At 47.3% G+C, this 20,799-nt stretch overlaps 1 protein-coding gene across 2 annotated transcripts; it reads right to left on the reverse strand.

The window, feature by feature from the left end:
- Positions 1–7,998: 7,998 nt before the first annotated feature.
- Positions 7,999–11,035, reverse strand: LOC123060134 (piriformospora indica-insensitive protein 2). Of its 2 annotated transcripts, XM_044482707.1 has the most exons (3): positions 10,449–11,032; positions 9,012–9,432; positions 7,999–8,912 (listed from the first exon to the last, which is right to left on the reverse strand). In XM_044482707.1, exons 1-3 carry the CDS (start codon positions 10,695–10,697, stop codon positions 8,209–8,211), a joined length of 1,374 nt encoding a protein of 457 aa, XP_044338642.1. In that variant the 5' UTR covers positions 10,698–11,032; the 3' UTR covers positions 7,999–8,208. The 2 variants fall into 2 exon arrangements, with proteins under 2 accessions (XP_044338642.1, XP_044338641.1); XM_044482706.1 differs by having other exon boundaries at positions 7,999–9,432; positions 10,449–11,035.
- Between the last annotated feature and the right edge of the window lie 9,764 nt (positions 11,036–20,799).

Consider the following 20,799-nt stretch of genomic DNA (forward strand, 5'->3'; position numbering starts at 1 on the left):
CAAGTACCATCAAACATGGCTAATGTGAAAGACTTGATTGATTTATGCATAATGGGGGGAGGGAGAGTTCATTAAGAGAACATCACTCCGCCTATGTCTATGCCTACATCTAAATAGGAAAACACGTTGAGTATGGTGGGGTGTGCAAGGGTTCACGCAACATTGCTCGAATCGATGATATTTAGCTCATGCCTTAACTCGCGAAATCTTGCTTCATCCAAGGGCTTCATGAAGATATCTGCAAGGTTATCATGAGTGTTGACGTAGTTTAGCTCGATCTCTCCTCGCCTAATGTGATCCCGGATCTCAATATGCTTCGTCTTGAAGTGTTGCACCGGGTTGAGAGAGATCTTGATGGCACTTTCATTGTCACACCAAAGAGGCACTTTGTCACAAGTGACACCATAATCCTTTAAAGTTTGCCTCATCCATAAGAGTTGTGCATAACAACTACCGGCCGCCACATACTCTGCTTCGGTGGACGAGAGAGACACACAACTTTGCTTTTTGAAAGACCAACTTATCAAAGAGCAACCAAGGAATTGGCACCCTCCGGAAGTGGACTTCCTATCCACTTTGTCTCCCACTCAATCAGAATCCGAGTACCCTACAAGCTTGAAGTTTGATCATCTTGGGTACCATAAGCCAAAGTTTGGGGTATGAGCCAAATATCGAAAGATTCATTTGACCGCCACATAGTGACTTTCCTTAGGTGCGGCTTGAAACCGTGCACAAATTCCCACACTCAACATGATGTCCGGTCTAGATGCACAAAGGTAAAGCAAGGATCCAATCATGGAACGATATACCTTTTGATCCACCACTTTACCATTGGGATCTAAGTCAAGTTGGCACTTGGTGGGAATTGGAGTGGAAGCCGGCTTGACGTCACTTAGCTTGAATCTCTTGAGCATGTCTTGAGTGTATTTCGATTGATTGATGAAGGTTCCTTCTCTTCTTTGCTTCACTTCGAACCCTAGAAAGAACTTCAACTCTCCCATGGAGGACATCTCGAACTTTGAGGTCATGAGAGCGGCAAATTCCTCATTGAAAGCTTTGTTAGGAGAACCAAAGATAATATCATCAACATATAATTGGCACACAAACAACTCCCCTTTGACCTTCTTAGTAAAAAGAGTGGGGTCGATTAGCCCAACTTCAAAACCATGGTCTTGTAACAACTCGGTAAGGTGGTCATACCACGCACATGTGGCTTGTTTAAGGCCATAGAGTGCCTTATCGAGTTGATACACATGATCGGAAAAGTAGGGATCCTCGAACCCGGGGGGTTGCTTGACGTAAACCAATTCATTAATGGGACCATTAAGAAAAGCACTCTTCACATCCATTTGTTGTAACTTAAAGTTATGATGAGAAGCATATGCAATCAACATGCGAATGGATTCAAGACGAGCAACAGGAGCAAAGGTTTCACCGTAGTCGATACCCTCAACTTGGGAGTAGCCTTGTGCTACCAAACGAGCCTTGTTGCGAATGATAATCCCATGGGCATCTTACTTGTTCTTGAATATCCACTTGGTTCCAATAACATTGTGGTTCCCCGTTGGCCTTGGCACCAATCTCCACACTTTGTTGCGCTCGAAGTTGTTGAGTTTTTCGTGCATGGCATTGAGCCAATCCGGATCTTCTAGCGCCTCATAGACCTTGTGGGGTTCCACACAAGAGACAAACGCGTGATGCTCACAATAATTTGCTAATTGTCTACGAGTGCTTACCCCCTTTCTTAAGCTTCCAAGCACATTCGTCATGAGATGATCCTTGGTGGAGAGCTTGGAAGCAACCTTGGTGGCACGACACTCTAATTCCTCCTCGGTGGTGAGTTGAGGAGCGGTTACTTGATCATCTTGAGCGCCGTCATGAACTTGTTCTTGATCTTGAACTTGCTCGGGGGAGAGAACTTGACCTTGGGCATCACTTGGTGTGTCCACACCGTCTTGAGTATGATCTTGCCCTTGGTCTTGTTCATGAGGTTGAGGGCCTTCACTTTGTTCTTGGGAAGCGTGTGGGCCTTGGGTTGGTGATGGCTCCACTTGAGTGGAGCATTGTCCTTCTCCTTCGGCCACAAGGGGTTCCTCAATGGGTAGGATGAAACCAACACCCATTCTTCTTATGGATTGAGGAGGAATTTCATCACCTACATCACAAGTGCCACTTTGCTCCACTTGGGAGCCGTTATTCTTATCAAACTCCATGTTACACGTCTCCTCAATAAGTCCCGTGGATTTATTGAGGACACGGTAAGCATGAGAGTTTGTAGCATAACCAACAAATATGCCCTCATAAGCTCTAGCCTCAAATTTAGACAACCGAACACCTTTCTTGAGAATGAAACACTTACACCCGAATACCCAGAAGTACTTGAGGTTGGGCTTGTTACCGGTGAGTATTTCATATGGAGTCTTGTTCAAGCCCTTGCGGAGGTAGAGCCGATTTGATGCATGACACGCCGTGTTGATGGCTTCGGCCCAAAAGTTGTACGGAGACTTGAACTCCGCCATCATGGTCCTTGCCGTATCCATCAACGTCTGGTTCTTCCTCTCCGCAACATCGTTTTGTTGAGGGGTGTAGGGTGCGGAATATTGATGCTTGATTCCCTCATCACTAAGAAACTCATCCAAGGTGTAGTTCTTGAACTCGGTGCCGTTGTCACTTCTTATTGTCAAGATCTTTGCATTGTGTTGATGTTGTGCTTCATTTGCAAAGTCAATAACAGTTTGTTGGGCATCGCTCTTCCTCTTGAAGAAATACACCCACGTGTACCTTGAGTAGTCATCCACAGTCACCAAGCAATACTTGCTACCTCCAAGACTATCGAAGGATGGAGTCCCAAAGAGATCCATGTGAAGGAGCTCCAAAGGCCTCTTTGAATAAATGATAGTCGTGGGAGGGTGAGCCTTCTCATGTAGCTTTCCTTCGATACAGGCACTGCAAGCACGATCTTTAGCAAAACTAACATTCGTTAGTCCACGGACATGGTCCCCCTTGAGGAGACTTTGCATAGATCTCATATTGACATGGGCTAAACGGCGATGCCAAAGCCATCCCACATCAACTTTAGCTATTAGGCATGTCGCGGTCTTAGTGGGTCACTCCGAAAAGTTAATCACATATAGACCGTTCTCGACATGCCCAACAAAGGCTACTTTAAGAGTCTTGCTCCACAAGAGGGCCACGGTATCGATATCAAAGAAAGTGGCAAAGCCCATGATAGCAAGTTGACGAACGGAAAGTAAATTGTATGCAAGGGACTCAACAAGCATGACCTTCTCGATCGTGAGATCATGAGAGATGACCACCTTGCCAAGTCCCAATACCTTAGAAGATGAGGCGTCACCCCACTCGACATTGGTGGGCATAGATGGAACCTTGTGCACGTCCACCACCAAGTCCTTGCTTCCGGTCATATGATTTGTAGCTCCGCTATCGAGCAACCATGATCCCCCATCGGAAGCAAACACCTACAAGAGATCAATACTTGGTTTTAGGTACTCATTTTGTAATGGGTCCTTTGATGTTAGTAACAAGGGTTTTTGGAACCCAAATAGACCATTCAATGTATTCATGAAGAGAACCAACAAATTTGGCATAAACATGCCCATCACTAGCACGGCATAACACATAAGAAGGGTTAAAATCGCCGGCTTTGTTGAGAGGGATGGCATTGCCCTTCTTGACATTGTTCTTGTTCTTCCCCTCAGGGGCACTCTCTCTCTCTCCCTCACAAAGGTTTGCATGAGGGGAGGAGGTCGTTTGGTCTTGTCATTCTTCTTCTTGTTCTTGGAGTCGGGCACGTACCCAACCCCTTCCTTGGCCACACCTCCCTTTTGGTTGATCAAGAGATCGCTGAGATTCTTCTTGCCTTGTATGCAAGTCGCAAGACCTCTCTCAAGTTGCTCCTTCAACTTCGCATTTTCCTCAACAAGATGTATATTCTCACAACACGGGTTAGTAGCATTTGCATTATCAATTAAAACCATATGAGGAAAAGTTGATTTCTCCTTAGTTAGCTTCACTTGGAGTTGATCGTGAGACTCCTTGAGACTAGCGTGACTACCCTTCAAGGCCTTGTGGACCTTGTCAAGTATATCAAACTCCTCTTTGAGTCTAGCAAGATCAACCCCGAGTTTGGCCTTCTCGGAATTTAGCACACGAGAAACAATGAGGGCATGATCATAATCTTTCTTTAACTTAGCATGATCAACGTTGTGTGACTCCTCAAGAGCCAAACGAAGACCACGCTCTTCCTCAAGAGCATTGGAAAGATCCAAAATTTCATCGGCATAGTCACAACTATGCCCTTCCATCTTAGAGATGGTGTCTTCGTGAGCCTCGATCATGTCATTGGCCTCACCCAGTTGTTCCAAGAGAGCAACAAAGTGCTTCTTGGATTTTCCCTTGAGTTTGCCCATAAAGGCCTCAAACTCGTTAGCCTCCACATTAGCTCCCTCAAGTTCATTAATGCTATCCGTTGGGGAAGGATGATTAATGATGGTAGTTTTGATGTTGGAGGTTACCTTGTTGGTGGCTTTAGCCATAAGGCACTTGGCGGTGATGCTCTCATTGGGTAAGTCGAAGAGAGACACCCGTGACGTTGTTGCAATGGAAACGGAGGCCATGGCAACCGACTCATCATCTTCATCATCATCATCATCATCCTCATGTACTCTTCTTGCACAACCAAAGCCTTGGGAGGAGTCTTCTTGGTGAAGTTGTTCTTGTTGGGGAACGATTTGGCCTTCTCCTTTCGGATGAGTTTGCCACCATTGTCTTCCCTCTTCTCATACGGGCATTCCGCAACGAAATGACTCACGTTGCCGCAATTGTAGCAAGTCCTTACATGTTGCTTGCCCCTTGTGCCACTCGAGTTGTTTTTGCTAAAATTGGGCCTCGAGTTTTTCTTGCTCCAAAATTGCCTTGAAGCAAGTGCCATGTGTTCATGATATGCATACTTCGTATCTTCGGGGTTGCTCTCCTCTTCTTCCTCTTCTTCTTCTTCCATAGTGAGCTTGGCCTTCAATGCAAGGTTAGGCTTCTTTGCCCGTTGAGAACGGAGCACCGCATTATCGGCGGTCTTGTCCAAAATGTTCATGGCCACAAACTCATCCAACACTTCGCTTGAGGTCAAAGTGTGGAAGTCCGGTCTTTGACGAATGACGGAAGACATGGCCTTGTGGTAGGGCATCATTGCCTTGAGGAATTTGCGCTTGATCCAATTGTCATCTGTGTCCTTTCTCCCGTGATCTCGTAGTGATACCGCGAGTTTGGTTACTCTCCGATAAAGCTCACGTGGTTCTTCATCTTCCTTCATTGCAAACTCATCGGCCTCATCTTATACCACTTCATAGTTGGAGCGTTAAATGCTTGCGCTTCTCCGGTAGAGAGACACGACACAATGCCATGCATCTCTGGCCAAGGCGAAGGGACGAAGATGAGGTAGGTCTTCGGGTGGAATTGCATCTTGAATGATGAAGAGAGCATTCTCATTGAATTGATTGTCCGCGGCTTCTCGAGGAGTGAAGTTGCTTGGATCATGTGGATAGAAACCTTCTTCAATGATTCTCCAAAGGTTAGTGTTCACATGATTTAAATGACGTTTAAAGAGGTAAACCCAAGAATCAAAATCCTCATTTTTCACAATTTTAGGGGGAGGACCGGCATGACTCAAATGAGTGGAAGGAACCGGTCCACCATAAACAAGTGGTGGTTCCACATGGGCAAAGATGCCGGTATCATTCTTGCCACTAGAAGAAGGAGCCTTTTCACTACTAGCTTCTCCTTTGTCGGGGATAGCATCAGACACCTTGATGGCGGGATCACCCACTTTCAACGGTGCGGTGGATAGTTTAAGCCCCTCAAGAAATTTAGTAAACATGCTTTCAATTTCGGTCGTCATGGAGGTTTTCAATGTCTCCAAGGCCACATTAAACTCCTCACGAGAGACCGAAGTTCCCCCATCGCCCGTAGACGAGATAGGATTCACACGGAGTGTTCCTCCGCACCGTCTACGGTATCAACCATACTCTTTGGACGGTAAAGTCCTTAATAGAGAGACGAGGCTCTGATACCAATTGAAAGGATCGATATGGTTGACTAGAGGGGGGGTGAATAGGCAACTAACAATTTTTAGCTTTTCTTTAGCAATTTAAACTTTGCATCAAAGTAGGTTGTCTAGATATGCAACTAGATGAGCAACCTATATGATGCAACACGAATAGGAACACAAGCAAGCAAGATATATGAAACAAATAAGCTACACAAGTAAAGGCACGAGATAACCAAGAGTGGAGACGGTGGAGACGAGGATGTGTTGCCGAAGTTCCTTCCCTTTGAGAGGAAGTACGTCTTCGTTGGAGCGGTGTGGAGACACAATGCTCCCCAAGAAGCCATTAGGGCCACCGTAATCTCCTCACGCCCTCACACAATGCGAGATGTCGTGATTCCACTATTGGTGCCCTTGGAGACGGCGACCGAACCTTTACAAATGAGGTTGGGGCAATCTCCACAACTCAATTGGAGGCTCCCAACGACACCACGAAGCTTCACCACAATGGACTATGGCTTCGCGGTGACCTCAACCGTCTAGGATGCCGTGCGGCACTACTGCTTGCAACCAAGCGGTATTACCGCACGGCAGTGCGGTACAACCGTACCATCCCATGGTACTGCCGCGACCCCAGCACAGAAACAGACGCAAGCTGGGGGGGGTACTTCCGCACGCGCGGTACTACCGCGCCTCCCATGCGGTACGGCAAAAGTCCCAGCCAGGGGGAAGGTGAACTTCCGTGCCTACTTCCGCAAATAAACGGAAGTAGCAAAAACCCGACACAGTAGTACTACCGAGGGGCGGTACTACTGCCTGACCGCATAGCGCGGTACTACCGCACGGCGAAAGCGGTACTACCGCGGCAGGTGCGGATGTAAAAAATTACATCCGCTCCTACTACCGCAAGGGGGTGGCACTAGCCTAGTGGGCAGCGGTAGTGCGGCTCCAGGGGAGCGGTACTACCGTGAGCACCAGCGGTACTACCGCGCCACCGCGCGGTACTACCGTGGATGCCTACGGTACTACCGTTGATCCAGGAGCAGTACTACCGCAACCACAACAGCAGCCAGTTAAAGGAGGCAGGAAAAACGAAGGAAGCTCCAAGGAAGGAGGGGATAAAAGGAGACGTGTACGTGATGATTTCACCCAAACCTTTCCAACGCGGACCCCCTCTTAATAGTACGGCTTTCATACGACTCAAATCCACCAAAAAGAAACGTAGAAAAGACGCCGTCTTCGTCAGTCTTCGAGGGGCACCCAATCGTCTTGTGCCTAGCAAAGAAGTGTCTGGAAAACTCATGGCACACGATTAGTCCGCAAATGCGTTGTCATCAATCACCAAAACATTTAGGGATAAATATGTCCTTACAATTAGCCCTCTCTCTCCTCATTTAATTCCAGTCCTTTAACACATGCGAGTTCTGGATTGGAGGGTTTGGAGAATAATAAATGCTCAATAACTTGATTTTAGTCTCTTTAGTATTTGGATCCAAGCATGGGTGAGGCTAGCAAGTTTTAGTCCCACTACTTTTAGTCATGGGACTAAAACGTATCCAAGCACCCTCTTATTTATATGCCCTAAATTAATATCAGCATACATATGATATCCACAAATATGCCCTAATAGTAAAGTGTCGTCCACAAATATCCACAAATATGCACGATCTTACGTGGAGGGCCAGCAGTGAGTGTGCACGCAGGAGGTTATTTGTTTTCCTTTTTTTAGCTGATGCTGGTGCTGTTGGAGAGGAACACCGTTTGCAGATCGTGCGTAAAGTGTCGTCCCTGAAGCAATTTCGCAATGCAGAATCAGCATCAATAGTGGATGGTTTGTGTAATTCCCTCGGTAAGATACGTGAGCCGGAATTAATAATTTGTCTACAGGAATTAGTTAATCATGCATAAGTGACAAGCTAGCGCAGATACGTGGGCCAGAATTAATAATTTGTCTACATGAATTAGTTAATCATGCAGAAGTGACAAGCTAGCGCAGCCCGTCCAGGCATTTGGGGCGGATATGAGAGGTTTGGTTGTAAATATCTGTTTGGGGCGGATAATGCGACAAATACATATAGTTTATGGTTTATGCAGATATATGATGTTTTATGCAGAATCAGCATTAATCGATCTGAACTTGTTGCTGCCTACAACGCCATCGCCATCCCCTGAGCCAGCACCGACCACCAGAGCACGGCGACCATGGCAGACGACGAGGAGGACGCCGGGAGGCTCGAGCTCGCCTCGGGCCTCCTCCCGCCCCCATCCATCCCGTCCCTCACGCCGACGCGGGGCGGGTCCTGCGCGTCCTTGCACACGGCCACGCCGGTCGGCGCGCCGCCGGCCGTCTCCGCCGTGCACAGGCCGGGGTTGTCCCAGGAGGCGAACCTGCTGCCCATCCTCTGGTAGAACCGGGCCGAGAACTCCAGCGCCCCCGTCAGGTTGTTGCCGTTGAGGTACATGGCGCCGATGCTCGGCAGCGCGGCCAGCTTGGCCGGCACGGTGCCGGAGAGCCGGTTGTGGTCCAGCGCCAGGAACCGCAGCCTGGGCATCGCCGCCATGGACTCCGGGATGGCGCCGGCGAGGCCGACGTTGGACAGGTCCAGCGTCGCCAGGCTCGCCATCTTCTCCCAGCCGCGCTGCATCAGGGTGCCTCCCAGCAGCGGGTTGCTGGAGAGCAGCAGGTCCTGCAGGGCCGGCATGGCCAGCACGAAATCGGGGAGCCCGCCGGTGAGGCTGTTGTTCCGGAGGTCGAGCAGCGTGAGGCTCTCGAGCCCCGCGAGCTCCGGCGGGATGCGGCCGTCGAGGCGGTTGTTGCTGAGGTCCATCTTGAGCAGCCCCTTGAGCCCACCTAGCGACGGAGGCAGAGACCCGGTTAGAGAGTTCTTGCTCATGTCCACGATCAGCAGCTGCTCGTTGTCGAGGCGGCGTAGTTGGGGGTTGTTGTTACCGAGCGTCGCCGGCACCGGGCCCGACAGCCCGTTCCCGGACAGCACGAGCCGCCGCAGCTTCGCCAGCCCGCCGAGCTCCGACGGCACGGCGCCGGTGAGGTTGTTGTCGACGAGGACCAGGGACCGCAGGCTGGCCAGGCGGCCGAGGGACGCCGGGATGGCGCCGGACAGGCCCGGGTTCGAGCGGAACTCGAGCGTCTCGAGGGTGCCGGAGAGCTTGTCCCAGCTAGCGGCCGGGATCGTCGTGGGGTTGGCCGCCGGGAAGCAGGCGTAGAAGGTGAGGCTCTTGAGGCGCCGGAGGTCGAACAGCTGGGGGCTGAACCTTGCGTCCGGGGCGCACTGCAGCGAGTTGTCGAGCACCGGACCGATGCTGACCACCGTTGGGTACCACACGCCATTGAAGAGGTCACATGACACCCCCTGCAGAAAACAACAGAATGGGGGTCCAAGAACCAATTATTGCACTGAATTTGAATATCGAATTCAGTAAAATTGAATGCCAGATCATCACTCAGTAAAATTGCAGGCAAATTGAGAAGTATTACTAGTAACAAATTTGGATCCAATAACCAAATGTCTCACTCAAAATGTGATTCTGGTAGTACAACTGAGACTGTAAATAATTCCCAGCAGATGTAAACCAGGTTAAACCAACTAACTGTATATGAAGGTAACAAGTGTTAAATCGGTGAAAGTAAAAAAAGTAGCACTAGTACTTGGTACCAATAATTCTTCGGGCAAAGCAAAAGAGCAAGAGGACAGAGACATGGAAAAGGAAGGACGAAATGGGATGCGTTTAAGAATACATTGACATTTCAAATCACAGATTCTTATCATGTGCGAGGAAAGAAAGTTGTTGCGCACAGGAGAAAGAAAATAAGCTCCCAAATTAGGCAAGAATCGCGAGGCCGAAGGTCGAGGAACAGAGGATTCGTCTCACTCATCCAAACAGTGGAGTACTAGTAGTAAATCTTGCATTTTCCGAGGAGAAACAGTTGAGGAACAATGGAGCGAACAGTGAGAGAGCTGCTGCAGGTGAAAAAGGGATGAAACAGAGGGTGCACGCAAGAACAGGGGAACTTGGAGCGATGATACAGTGCTGAGAATTTGACGAGATCTTGCGATAAAAAGCATGTTTGAGGAACGCTTGTTCGGAGCATCTCAATGTGCAGTCCCAAGATAAGACAATTGGATGTACTGTGCAAACAATCGGGATCCTTTTCTGCAGCGATTTGTGGTGAATCTCAAGAGAATGTAATGCAGAACAGGAAAGATTTGACTGGGCATAAATCCATGAAAAAAGGGGGCAAATTTTGGTGTTTTACAATCCTCAGTTTGCTCAGAGTTGTTGAAGCTACCATTTCCCATGAATCAATCAAGAACCGAAGACGCTGAGTAAAGAAAAGGAGCTAGCTGTGGGGATGACGAGCACGAACCTGGATGGGAGTCTGGCCGCAGGGGTCAGGGAAGAGGCCGGAGCCGTTCCACGCCTTGCCGACGAAGCTCCCGATGGCGGCGTACAGGGCCGCCTTCTCCTTGTCCTCCATGGGCGCCTCCGGCTCCTCCGCCGGCACCGGTGAGCCCTCCTCGTCCTCCCCTTCCGCCGCGCAGCCGGAGATGAGGAGCAGCGCCACGAACAGCGCGGCGAGGACAGGGAGCAGCCTTCCGCCGCGAGCACGACCCATCACGGTACTTCTCCGCAAGAAAACAAACAAGAACCTCTGTTCCCCCTCCAGTCTGCCTGCCCTACTGGCTATATAGCCGCCATTGGTGGTTCCGGTGTCGCGAGCGGGCGACCTCCTCTGCGTTTCTCGATGCGGCTGGCCAGGAATTGAAGCTGGGGTGGGGTGGTGTGCCCCTTTTAGGTGGCAAATAAATGTGGGTTTGGCTGCGCAGAGACGGAGGCCCGAGACATTCCCACGCAAGCCAAGGCCAGCTCAGTTCTTTTGCTCTGCGCTGCGCCGGGGGATCCCGAGGCGGCGAGCAACGGAAAGGATAGAGGAGGAGGAAGAGGGGACAGTGTGCTGTGCGTTGCGTGGACAAAATTACTGTTCTGACCCATTGTGCAAAGAAAATTCCGATTTGACCTCGTTTCAAAAAAAAAATCGTTTCTGACCTTTTTCGGTGACGACAAGGTTCATGGTGTCTGGGTTACGAAGCAGACGCCAGGGACCCTGGCGTCTGGCCCCTGGCCCGCACTGCCCGCGTGCCCGTTGACCTGCTGACGTGGCAAAGGGGTCAGACGCCAGGGACCGTGGCGTCTGGCCCCGGTAAGTGGATAACGCTGCGGGGCCAGCCCACCCATCCCAATCTCATCTTCTCTGGCGTCTGGTTCGACGAACAGGGGGCAGTTCGTCGCCCCTTCTCTCCCTCCCACCACCACCCCTCTTGATCTACTCCATCAACCCCTCAAACTCACAGATCTGACCCCCCCAAGCTTCTTTGAGGTATTCTCCCCTATTCTCTCCAATTTGTTTTTGTTTTCCCCTCTTTGGTTGGATGCATTATTCAACACTAGGTGATGTTAGATGAGTAGATGGTTTCTTTTTTTAGGAAATTTTTTGTAGTTGATAGATGATTAGGTAGGCAGTAGATGATGTGTAGTTGAACATGTAGGTAAGATCAATTCCGTTTTGTGTATATGTTGTCCATAGGATTTTTTTTTGAATTAAGAGGGGTGATGAATATATGATTTGTGTATGTAAAATAGACTTTGGCATACTATATTTGGTTTGATAGATGATGTGTGTATGTGTAGATAATCCTATTGTTGGCATACTATATTTGCAAAAGATATGGTGAAATTTGGTACTCTAGATGATATGTATTTGCATATGTGACACCATATTATTTAACAAATTTATTTGATTGAGATGATGTTGGTATGTTTGAGAATAATTATGTGTGCATATGAAGAAGATAAAAATGTGAAGTGGTATGACAATATAGTTGAATATATAGATGGCAAATTTTTTATGCAAAAGAGATGATGAAATTTGATTATTGTGTGTGACATGATTTGTTCAATAGAATGGCGGATGATGATTATGAAATTTATTTGATGGTGAAATTTGGTACTCTAGATGATATGTGTGCATATGTAGAAAAAAGAAATGATGTGGTTATGTTTGAGAAGAATGGTGTTTTCATATGGCATAAACTTGGAGAAGGAAATTGTTTGATATTGTTCATGTATTCATAGATGTTTGTGATTTGTTTTGTAGGATGGCGGATGGTGATGGTCCTTGGTATGACGGATTAATCGATGAGTGGGATAAGGAGCATCGTGCTCGTGCCATTGAGAATGGACAGGTAAGAAGCAAGACTGGGTCAATTTTTGTTGTTTCTCATTTGTGTTCTTGTATTGATTATTAAAACATCACTTTATTTGCAGCAAGTAGTTGCTATGCGCATGAGGGGTCATTCCGCTGATGACTTTGATTATGACCCGCGGTATGAGGCTTACATTCGGAGATTGGGTCTTCTCCCATTCGTGTTGCAGTTTAAGCGACGCGCTCCGCCGGTGAACCACGCGGCGCTGACCGCACTTGTGGATCGTTGGAGGCCGGAGACTCACTCGTTCCACCTTCCATGTGGGGAGATGACGATGACCCTACAAGACATGGCTATGATAAGAGGCCTTCCTATCAACGGACAAGCTGTTACCGGTCGTGTCAGCGTGGGTAATTGGTGAGAACGGACTGCCGATTTAATTGGCGTTCAGCCCGAGGGCCCTCAGGAAGGCAAGGCCGATACCACGAAAGTGAGGCATTCTTAGCTAAAAATGGTCAGAGGAAACACCAATCCGTGCCCTCAGGATGCCAATGACGTGGTTGTGCAGCAGTACGCGCGGGCCTATCTTTGGTATGTACTAACCAAGGTAGTCTTCTCAGATGCAACTGGGAACTCAGCCCTCTGGATGTTCTTGGAGCTACTCAATAACTGGGATACCCAGTATAGCTGGGGTTCGACCGCACTAGCATATTTGTATCGTCAGGTAAGAGATATTTGCAACCATTTATCTTGCATTTGTCATGCGCCTCCATATCTAACATGTTTGTTTGATTGCAGCTTGACTTGGCGTGTCGGAGGAAGGGAGATACATCCTCATTGTCTGGGTTTGTTTGGAGCCTATCCGTGTGGATGTGGGAGCGGATCCCGGTTGGACGACCCGAATTCAAGAACCCCCTCATGGCAAACCCACGGGGTAATCATGACGGGTTGCATGATGATGATCCATATCGGCGCCCTACGCTTGCTTACTATTGGGAACAAGTGACAGTCTACACAGGAAGCTCGCATGTGCGATACAAGTGCTATATAAACGAGCTGGACACCTTGAATGCTGAGCAGGTTTTGAGAAGTTCGATGAGATAAAATTTAGTCAAGAATGAAACTTGTAGCTAACAATGTATCTCTTTGTTTTGCAGGTATATTGGTTGCCTTATGTGGAAGATCGTGACTTTGATCTTAATGAGATGTGCACGCGTGATAGCCATCTTTGGCGGGCGAGGTGCCCAATGATATGCTTCTTCGCAGTCAAGTGGCACTTTGTAGACCGTGTGGCAAGACAATTTGGAAGAAGACAAGGTATTCCAATTGAGGAGAGCAAGGAGGAAATGCTATCTCTGCATCGGTGAGCAAGCATGCCTTGAGTATGTAGTAGAGTATTGAATAAGTCAATGTTTGCTAATGCTTTGTTCCGTGCATCATTTGTAGGTTCGATCGAAGGAACAATCAGGATATATCGGATTGGGCAAACAAACACCGTGCATGGATAGAATTTTGGAATCAAAGAGACACACTAGTGCAATCAGAGAATAGACCTTACAATCAGTCAGCATATCAGAAGTATCAAGTGTGGTATGCGGATCGTTACCGGTTAAAGCTAAAGCCTGGTTGGACTCACGAGGAGTGGTCGGAGTTGGTGTCTGAAGACCCGGAGACTGGAGAAGGTTATCATACCTTCAACACGGCTGTGAGAGACACCAGAGGGGCTCACGTTGACTATGCACCAATGCATGATGAAATGGTAGTCTGTTTGACCTATTCTAACAAACTTGCATGCATCATGTTGTCTTCTTTCAAATACATAAGTTTGGTTTGTTCATGAATTGCAGGGCAGATTGTTGCTTCTGTGCGTCAACGATGCCAATGTTGCACTGAGTCATCCACCTGGTGGTGTATTATTTGAGAGGACTCTTAGGAGCACGATGGAGGTGTGATCAATATATTATAAAAGTTTCTTTTCGCGAATTATTTATTTGTATCTCATATCATAGCATATTTTGTGTTGTTGCAGAAGTTCAAGAAGTGGTTCCATAAGATGGCAGCAATGCTTTCTTGCCATGGTGCTCAGTCCAGTGACGTGTATGCACCTGGTACCCGTGCCAGAGCTAATAGACGGCGTTATATCCAGAACGATGAGGACATGGAGGAGGAGGTCCATGAAGAGGAGCCATCACATCAAGAGGCGCCAACACAAGATGAGGAGCATGAGTATGATGCAACACATCAAGAGGATCATGAGTATGATGTTGATGCTCCACAACCATCACAGGTTACACAACCGACACAAGACAATGCTCGTTCTAGGAAAGGCAAAGCCATAGCTAAGACACCAGGCAAGAAAGGTAGAAAGAAGACATGGAAAACACAATTCCATAGTCCGGAGTATCCTCATCAGCTTATCCCAACAGGAATGCAAAGATATAAGGCCAACATTGAGGCGGAGGAGGAGGCATACAACGAGGAGGAGGAGGAGGCTAGCGAAGAGGAGGAGCCTACACTTGCAACCATTGTGAAGAGAGGAAGGAGGAAGTGAGCTTCTTGTTTGGAAGTGCATGAACTAGGTGGCGTTTGTATGCATGAACTTGGTGTCGTGCTAAAAACTTCTTAGGTTGTCTTGAATTTGGTGTCTTATGTATGCACTTGGTACCATATGTATGCACTTGGTGTCTTATGTATGCTTGAATTTGTCGTGATGAAAAATCTATTAACTTGTCGTTTGTATGCTTACATTTGTCGTGGTGAAAGTTGTGTGAAATGTGCTATCTTCTGTGTTGTATGAACCTATCATATGAATATATATGTGCTATCTTCTTGTGTCAAACAGCAAGTTCAAAATAATCTACAGGGTCCCAGACGCCAGGGTCCTTGGCATCTGGTCTCAAGTCAGGGGACCAGACGCCACAGTCTCTGGCGTCCGGGGGTCGACTGGAAGCAAAAGCAGAGTCCTGGACAGCAGAAACAGGGCACCCAGACGCCAGGGTCCTTGGCGTCTGGCCCTGGTGTAGTACTTTTTTCATTTTGTTCATATTTTGTTCTAGCACCCAAACACCTATAGTATGGAATGACATAGATATTTTGTTCTAGCAAACACCTATAGTATCGAATGACAAACATTAGTGTTCACATAATAGCAAATGACAAGCATAGTTATCACATAATCTCAAATTACACAAATAGTCTCGAATGAGAAGTTCATCACATAATCTCAAATTACACAAATAGTCTCGAATGACATAAGTAGTTCATGACCACGATGGTCCACGATAGTTGAAACGACATGAACATCACATATAACTCGGTTTCCTGTAGCAATGCAAGTCAACAACCCTTTTTCATTTCCATTCTTGCAGCATTTCTTGAATCTTGTCATCATCAGTTATGTCAACCAATTTTCTTTCTTCGGGGCCATCTGACTGCTTCCTGCTGACGTAGTACACAAAATCCTCTTCCTTCAACCCTTGCTTCAACATGAATTTAGTCTTCAACCAATCAAAAGTGAGGTCCACTTCACTAACTTGCACAACACATGGAGAAAAGCCTTGGACATGAACAACAGGGCTAAGCACCCACTGAGTACCATTAGCCATCTACAACACACAAATCTCTTAGTACCTAACCTATGATACATTAAACCACGAGGAAAACAAACAAACTAGGGTTTACACAAAACTATGATACTGGAGATCCTGAAACCAACCAATAAGTGGGGGTGTAGTTGATTTACCTTCTAGTTTCGAAATCCTGAAGATCCAACGGTGAAACCGGACCGATTCGTCAGAGATTTGAGGGGGGTTATGGTACTGGATGAGAGTGAGTGGACGAGAGGGCTAGAGGTGAGAGTGAGAGTGAGTGGAGATGAAAGGAATGACAGGGGTAGAGGTGGGGTGAAGATGAATGGATGAGAGGGGTAGAGGGGCGTCTGGGTCCCTATCCAGAGAGCTTTTTTCCTGTTTGCATAAGTGCACACCCAGACGCCAGGGACCCTGGCGTCTGGGAAAAAGCTCTCTGGATAGGGACCCTGGCGTCTGGGTGTGCACATTTGCAAACTAGGCAAAGTGCTCTCTTTTAAACTTGTTGCACACATTTTTAAACATTGGAAATCAAACAAAAATATGAACAAAGCATAGTTTGCACATAAGTAGTTCATGACCACACAAGGTCCCTAATAACAAGTTCACACACGATGTCTCAAATGACATAAGTAGTTCATGACCACACAAGGTCTCGAATAACAAGTTCATACATTAAACAAAGTCTCGACAGTTCATCATCGACGCCGGTGCCTTTCCATTTGTCTACTGAGTAGTACGGGGCCACTTTCCCTTCTTGTCACGTGCCTCGTCCTCCTCTCGTGCATCGCGAGCCCTTACAAGTTTTCTTGCCCTCTCTTCTTGACGAGCCTCCTTCTCTTTGCGTGCCCTCTATTGTTCACGCTTCTTGTGCTCACGAGCCTCCTTCTCGCGACGCTCCTGCTCCAATCCCCGTGCATAGGACTCCTTGAATAGGCGCTGCCTCCGTAACCAATCTCGACGTTGGTCCTCTTGGACATCTTTTGGTACCTCGTGATCTATCCAAGTGAAGTACTTGCAAAGTGGAGGAGGGGACTACATATAAACCATGATTTTGTTAGACATATGAGTGACAACTTGTTGATGTTTTTTGTATGTACACCTAACATACCGGTGGTATGTCATATGCGTTGGTTGGCCTTCGACGATCATGTGCATAGTTGGGACACACGAAAAACCTTCTACCTTCTGTCCATGACTTGTTGCGATCAGTGGACACCTTCAGCTTGCAAACATCACCACACCAACATGGTGGTGTGGGCACATCCTTCTCCTTCTCCTTGTCCAAACTGGCCTCCATCCACGTCTTCGGCATGTCCTCTTGGTCCGCGCACGCCGGCCTCGTCCTGGAACCGGATGAAGCCATGCCTACAAAAAGAACAATTGTTAGCACAAGACATAAAGAGAGTAAATGCGTAAATACAGTAAATGAATAAATGCTAGGAATTGTATGAACAAATAATATACCATTATTATTAGATCAACCATCTGGATTAAGCAAATAACTGAAGGCCGATCCATTATCAACCATTCCTCTACGACCACCACCACCTCTAGCACTTGTGCTTCCTCTCCGACCACCACCACCTCTAGCACTTGTGCTAGCTCGACCACCACCTCTAGCACTTGTGCTAGCTCGACCACCACCTCTAGCACTTGTACTCCCTCTACGAACACTAGCACCTCTAGCACTTGTGCTCCCTCTACGACCACCACTACCACCTCTGACACTTGTGCTTCCTCGACCACCACCACCGTCACCTCTTCCACCTCGTTCACCATCGGTGTCGCCTCCATGACTTGTTTTTCTTTTTTTGGTTTTCTTATTCTTGCATGTCCGCTCATTGTGTCCCCCTTCACCGCACACCCCACAGTTGATAATGTCAGCAGCCTCCATGAAATGACCGCTACCAAATTGTTTCATGCCAGTGTATCCAGCCAGGTCATCCATATCACCCCTGAACCTCTTAGTTCTCCTTCTACCCTTCGTCTCCACCTTCAGAAGAGGGTCTGGCCTAATATGAGGGCCATGGTACTCAGGCCACTGTGATTGGTCCAAGAAAGGGTGAAATCTTGGCGCCCATGTCAACCTAGTAGCTTCCACATGGAACTCTTGCATCCTTACGATTTTTCGATCATTAACATGTATGTTTATCGCCTTCGCCGCCGTTATCAAATGCGAGCATGGCCAATGATACTTACTAGGCCTCTCGCACTGGCACCACCGAGTCTTCAGTTTCACCTCAAATGCAGCACCACCATATTGTCTACCGTCTCGTGTTGTGCCACCTGGCTCATCAATTTGATAGATCATTTCAAGTCTATCGAATATGATAACTTGTTGCCGTGAAGACTTGCTTGCTTGTAACTGCAACCATTCATCAACCTTTTCCGGATAATCCTTTTTTTCACCTATCCATTTTGCAGTCTCTTCAGAATGCCTCTGAAAGTACTCATTAAGCTTGAAGAAGGTGTACTCCACTATTGCAGTCACCGGCAATGCACGAGCACCCTTCAACACATTGTTGAAACATTCTACGAGATTGCTCGTCATGTCGCCATATCGCCAACCACCATCATCATGAGCGCGTGCCCACTTGTGCTTCTCGCTTAAATTCCTAGTTAAGAACTCTTTTCCCCCTTCATTCACCGCTGCAAAGAGTTTGTTGTACCGAGCATCGAAACCTTGGGTGGTGAAGGCCACACATACATGGGTAAGGTCTTTGCTGAGCTCCTTGCTCTTACATGCCCGGTAAAAGTTGGCCACGAAATGCCTCATGCACCATCTGTGGTGAAGCTTTGGAAATCCTGGAATAACAATGCCCATTGCCTTGAGTATGCCATGATGCCGGTCCGATATGATGCATACCTCCCTAGCCCCAATCACGTTGTGCCTAACATGACCCATGAACCACTCCCAGTTGTCTTGGTGCTCGGAAGGCACCAAAGCAAATGCACACGGCAACACGTTGTCGTTTGATGAGTGCGCCATTGCTACCATTAGTGTGCCCTTATATCTACCGGTCAAGAACGTGCCATCTATAGACAAGACCGGACGACAATGCTGAAACGCCTCCACACATTGTCCATAACTCCAGAAGGCACGGTGGAACACTCCCTCGTGATCCTCGACCACATGAAACATGCCCGGGTTCCTATGTGCAATCGCGGCCAACAACCTTGGGAGCTGGTTGTATGCTTCTTCATAACCACCATACAACATCCTAATAGCATTTGCCTTTGCCTTCCATGCCTTCCCATACTTGACTTCATAACCAAATTGTTTTTTCACCGTCCGCATGAGAAACCTCACTTTCACAGTGGGATCAAAGGCTATGTCTTTCATCCATTTGTATCCGAGATACTCAGATGTGAGTTGACGGTGTGTCTTTCTAAGTCGTTTCGATGGCGGTTTGCATCTATGAGTGGTATCACAACTTTTCAACACCCATTCTTCGGTTTCTTTAAGCTTTCTTGCACGAACCTTCCATGTGCATTCCTTTTGCTCACACACCACGGTGTAACGCAACTTCATGTCGGAGTGCTCAACATAAATTGGCCTATGGTTTCGAATGGCATAGTCAGCCAACCAAAACTTCAGCATAGGCAAGCTCAGAAACTTCAATCCTTTCTTCAAATAAGCATTCTCGTCCTCATTCTCCACCCTTGGTTCTCCTGGATCCGGGCATGGTGTTGGCTCAATCGCCGTCATTCTCATTCCACCGTCAACAATAGCTTTATGGGCAAGGCTGAGATCTTTAAACAAGTGAGTTCTTTTTTGTAAGCCCGTCAGCTCAAAGTGGATTTGGTTCTCCTCCTTTGTGAATCCATCCTCGTCCAACTGTTCAACTGGACCCTCGTCATCCGAGTCATACGCATATTGACGCCTAAAAGGCAAGTCACCAACATCATTACCATGAAACCCTTCCTCTTGCTCTTCGTCGTCATCATAAACATCTTCATCCTCTTGAATTACTTCGCCACTAGCAATCACCTCAACTTCATTTGCTTGGCTAGTTGGTGGTTGGCTAGAAGCATTGGGGGCATACAACTCAACCTCATTTGCTTTGATAGATGGTACACGGGGACGTGCTGGGGGATAAACATTGGGGGCATCAACCACAACCCTATGCTCAACAAGTGGCACCATTGTCCTCTCGCTCATGTCATCCATTGGGGAAGAGACATGCCGGTTCAAATCAATGGTAAACCGAGGAGATTCAACCTTGGTGGCAAACAATTCAAGTGACTTGTCTTCCGATTGGGATACTTTTTCCTTGTATACATCCCAATGCAAATCCGAGGTGATAGGCATACTTTTCAAGCGAGATTTGGCTCCAACTCCAACATCATACCTTCCTATTAACTTAACATCAACATTGGTGTCCATCCACTCTAAGACTTGTCTCACTTTTGCAACAACATCCTCATAGCTAGGGCTTGTATCAAAAACCAGTGGTTCCTCACCCGTGTCGGCATTGTTACTCAAGAATGCCCCCTTGTCCATGTAATGAACATTAACAAGTCTCTCCATCTAAAAATAACATGAATGGATTTAAGACTTCAATGAGAATTGGTGTGTTTATCCAAATACATCTAATTCTATCCAAATCATATCAAGACTAAATTATTGGTGATGTCCACAAAAGTATCACTAATTAACACACACTAAGCAAAGTTAACCCTAATCACTAACTAACCCTAACCCCCAATCTTTCTACTCAACAAGCATATATTCCTACTACACACCATGCATAGCACTATATTATCAAAGTTAACCAAGCCTTTCACACTAACATAAGGGAGAAAACATGAACTAGGGTTCCACCAACATGTATAAAATGCAACCAAAATAACAAGATTTGACAAAAAATAATTGGATGATTTGGGGGAGATTAACAAGAGCAACAAAGTGATGGAAAGATCC

This window comes from Triticum aestivum, chromosome 3A (assembly GCF_018294505.1).
Source record: "Triticum aestivum cultivar Chinese Spring chromosome 3A, IWGSC CS RefSeq v2.1, whole genome shotgun sequence".
NCBI classification, from domain to species: domain Eukaryota; kingdom Viridiplantae; phylum Streptophyta; class Magnoliopsida; order Poales; family Poaceae; genus Triticum; species Triticum aestivum.

Excerpts from the sequence above, each read along its gene's own strand:
- LOC123060134 (XM_044482706.1), bottom strand. The coding sequence starts at position 10,697 with ATGGGTCGTGCTCGCGGCGGAAGGCTGCTCCCTGTCCTCGCCGCGCTG. Across the intron at positions 9,433-10,448 it reads GCGGCCAGACTCCCATCCAG|GGGGTGTCATGTGACCTCTT; the intron begins GTTCGTGCTCGT and ends TGTTTTCTGCAG.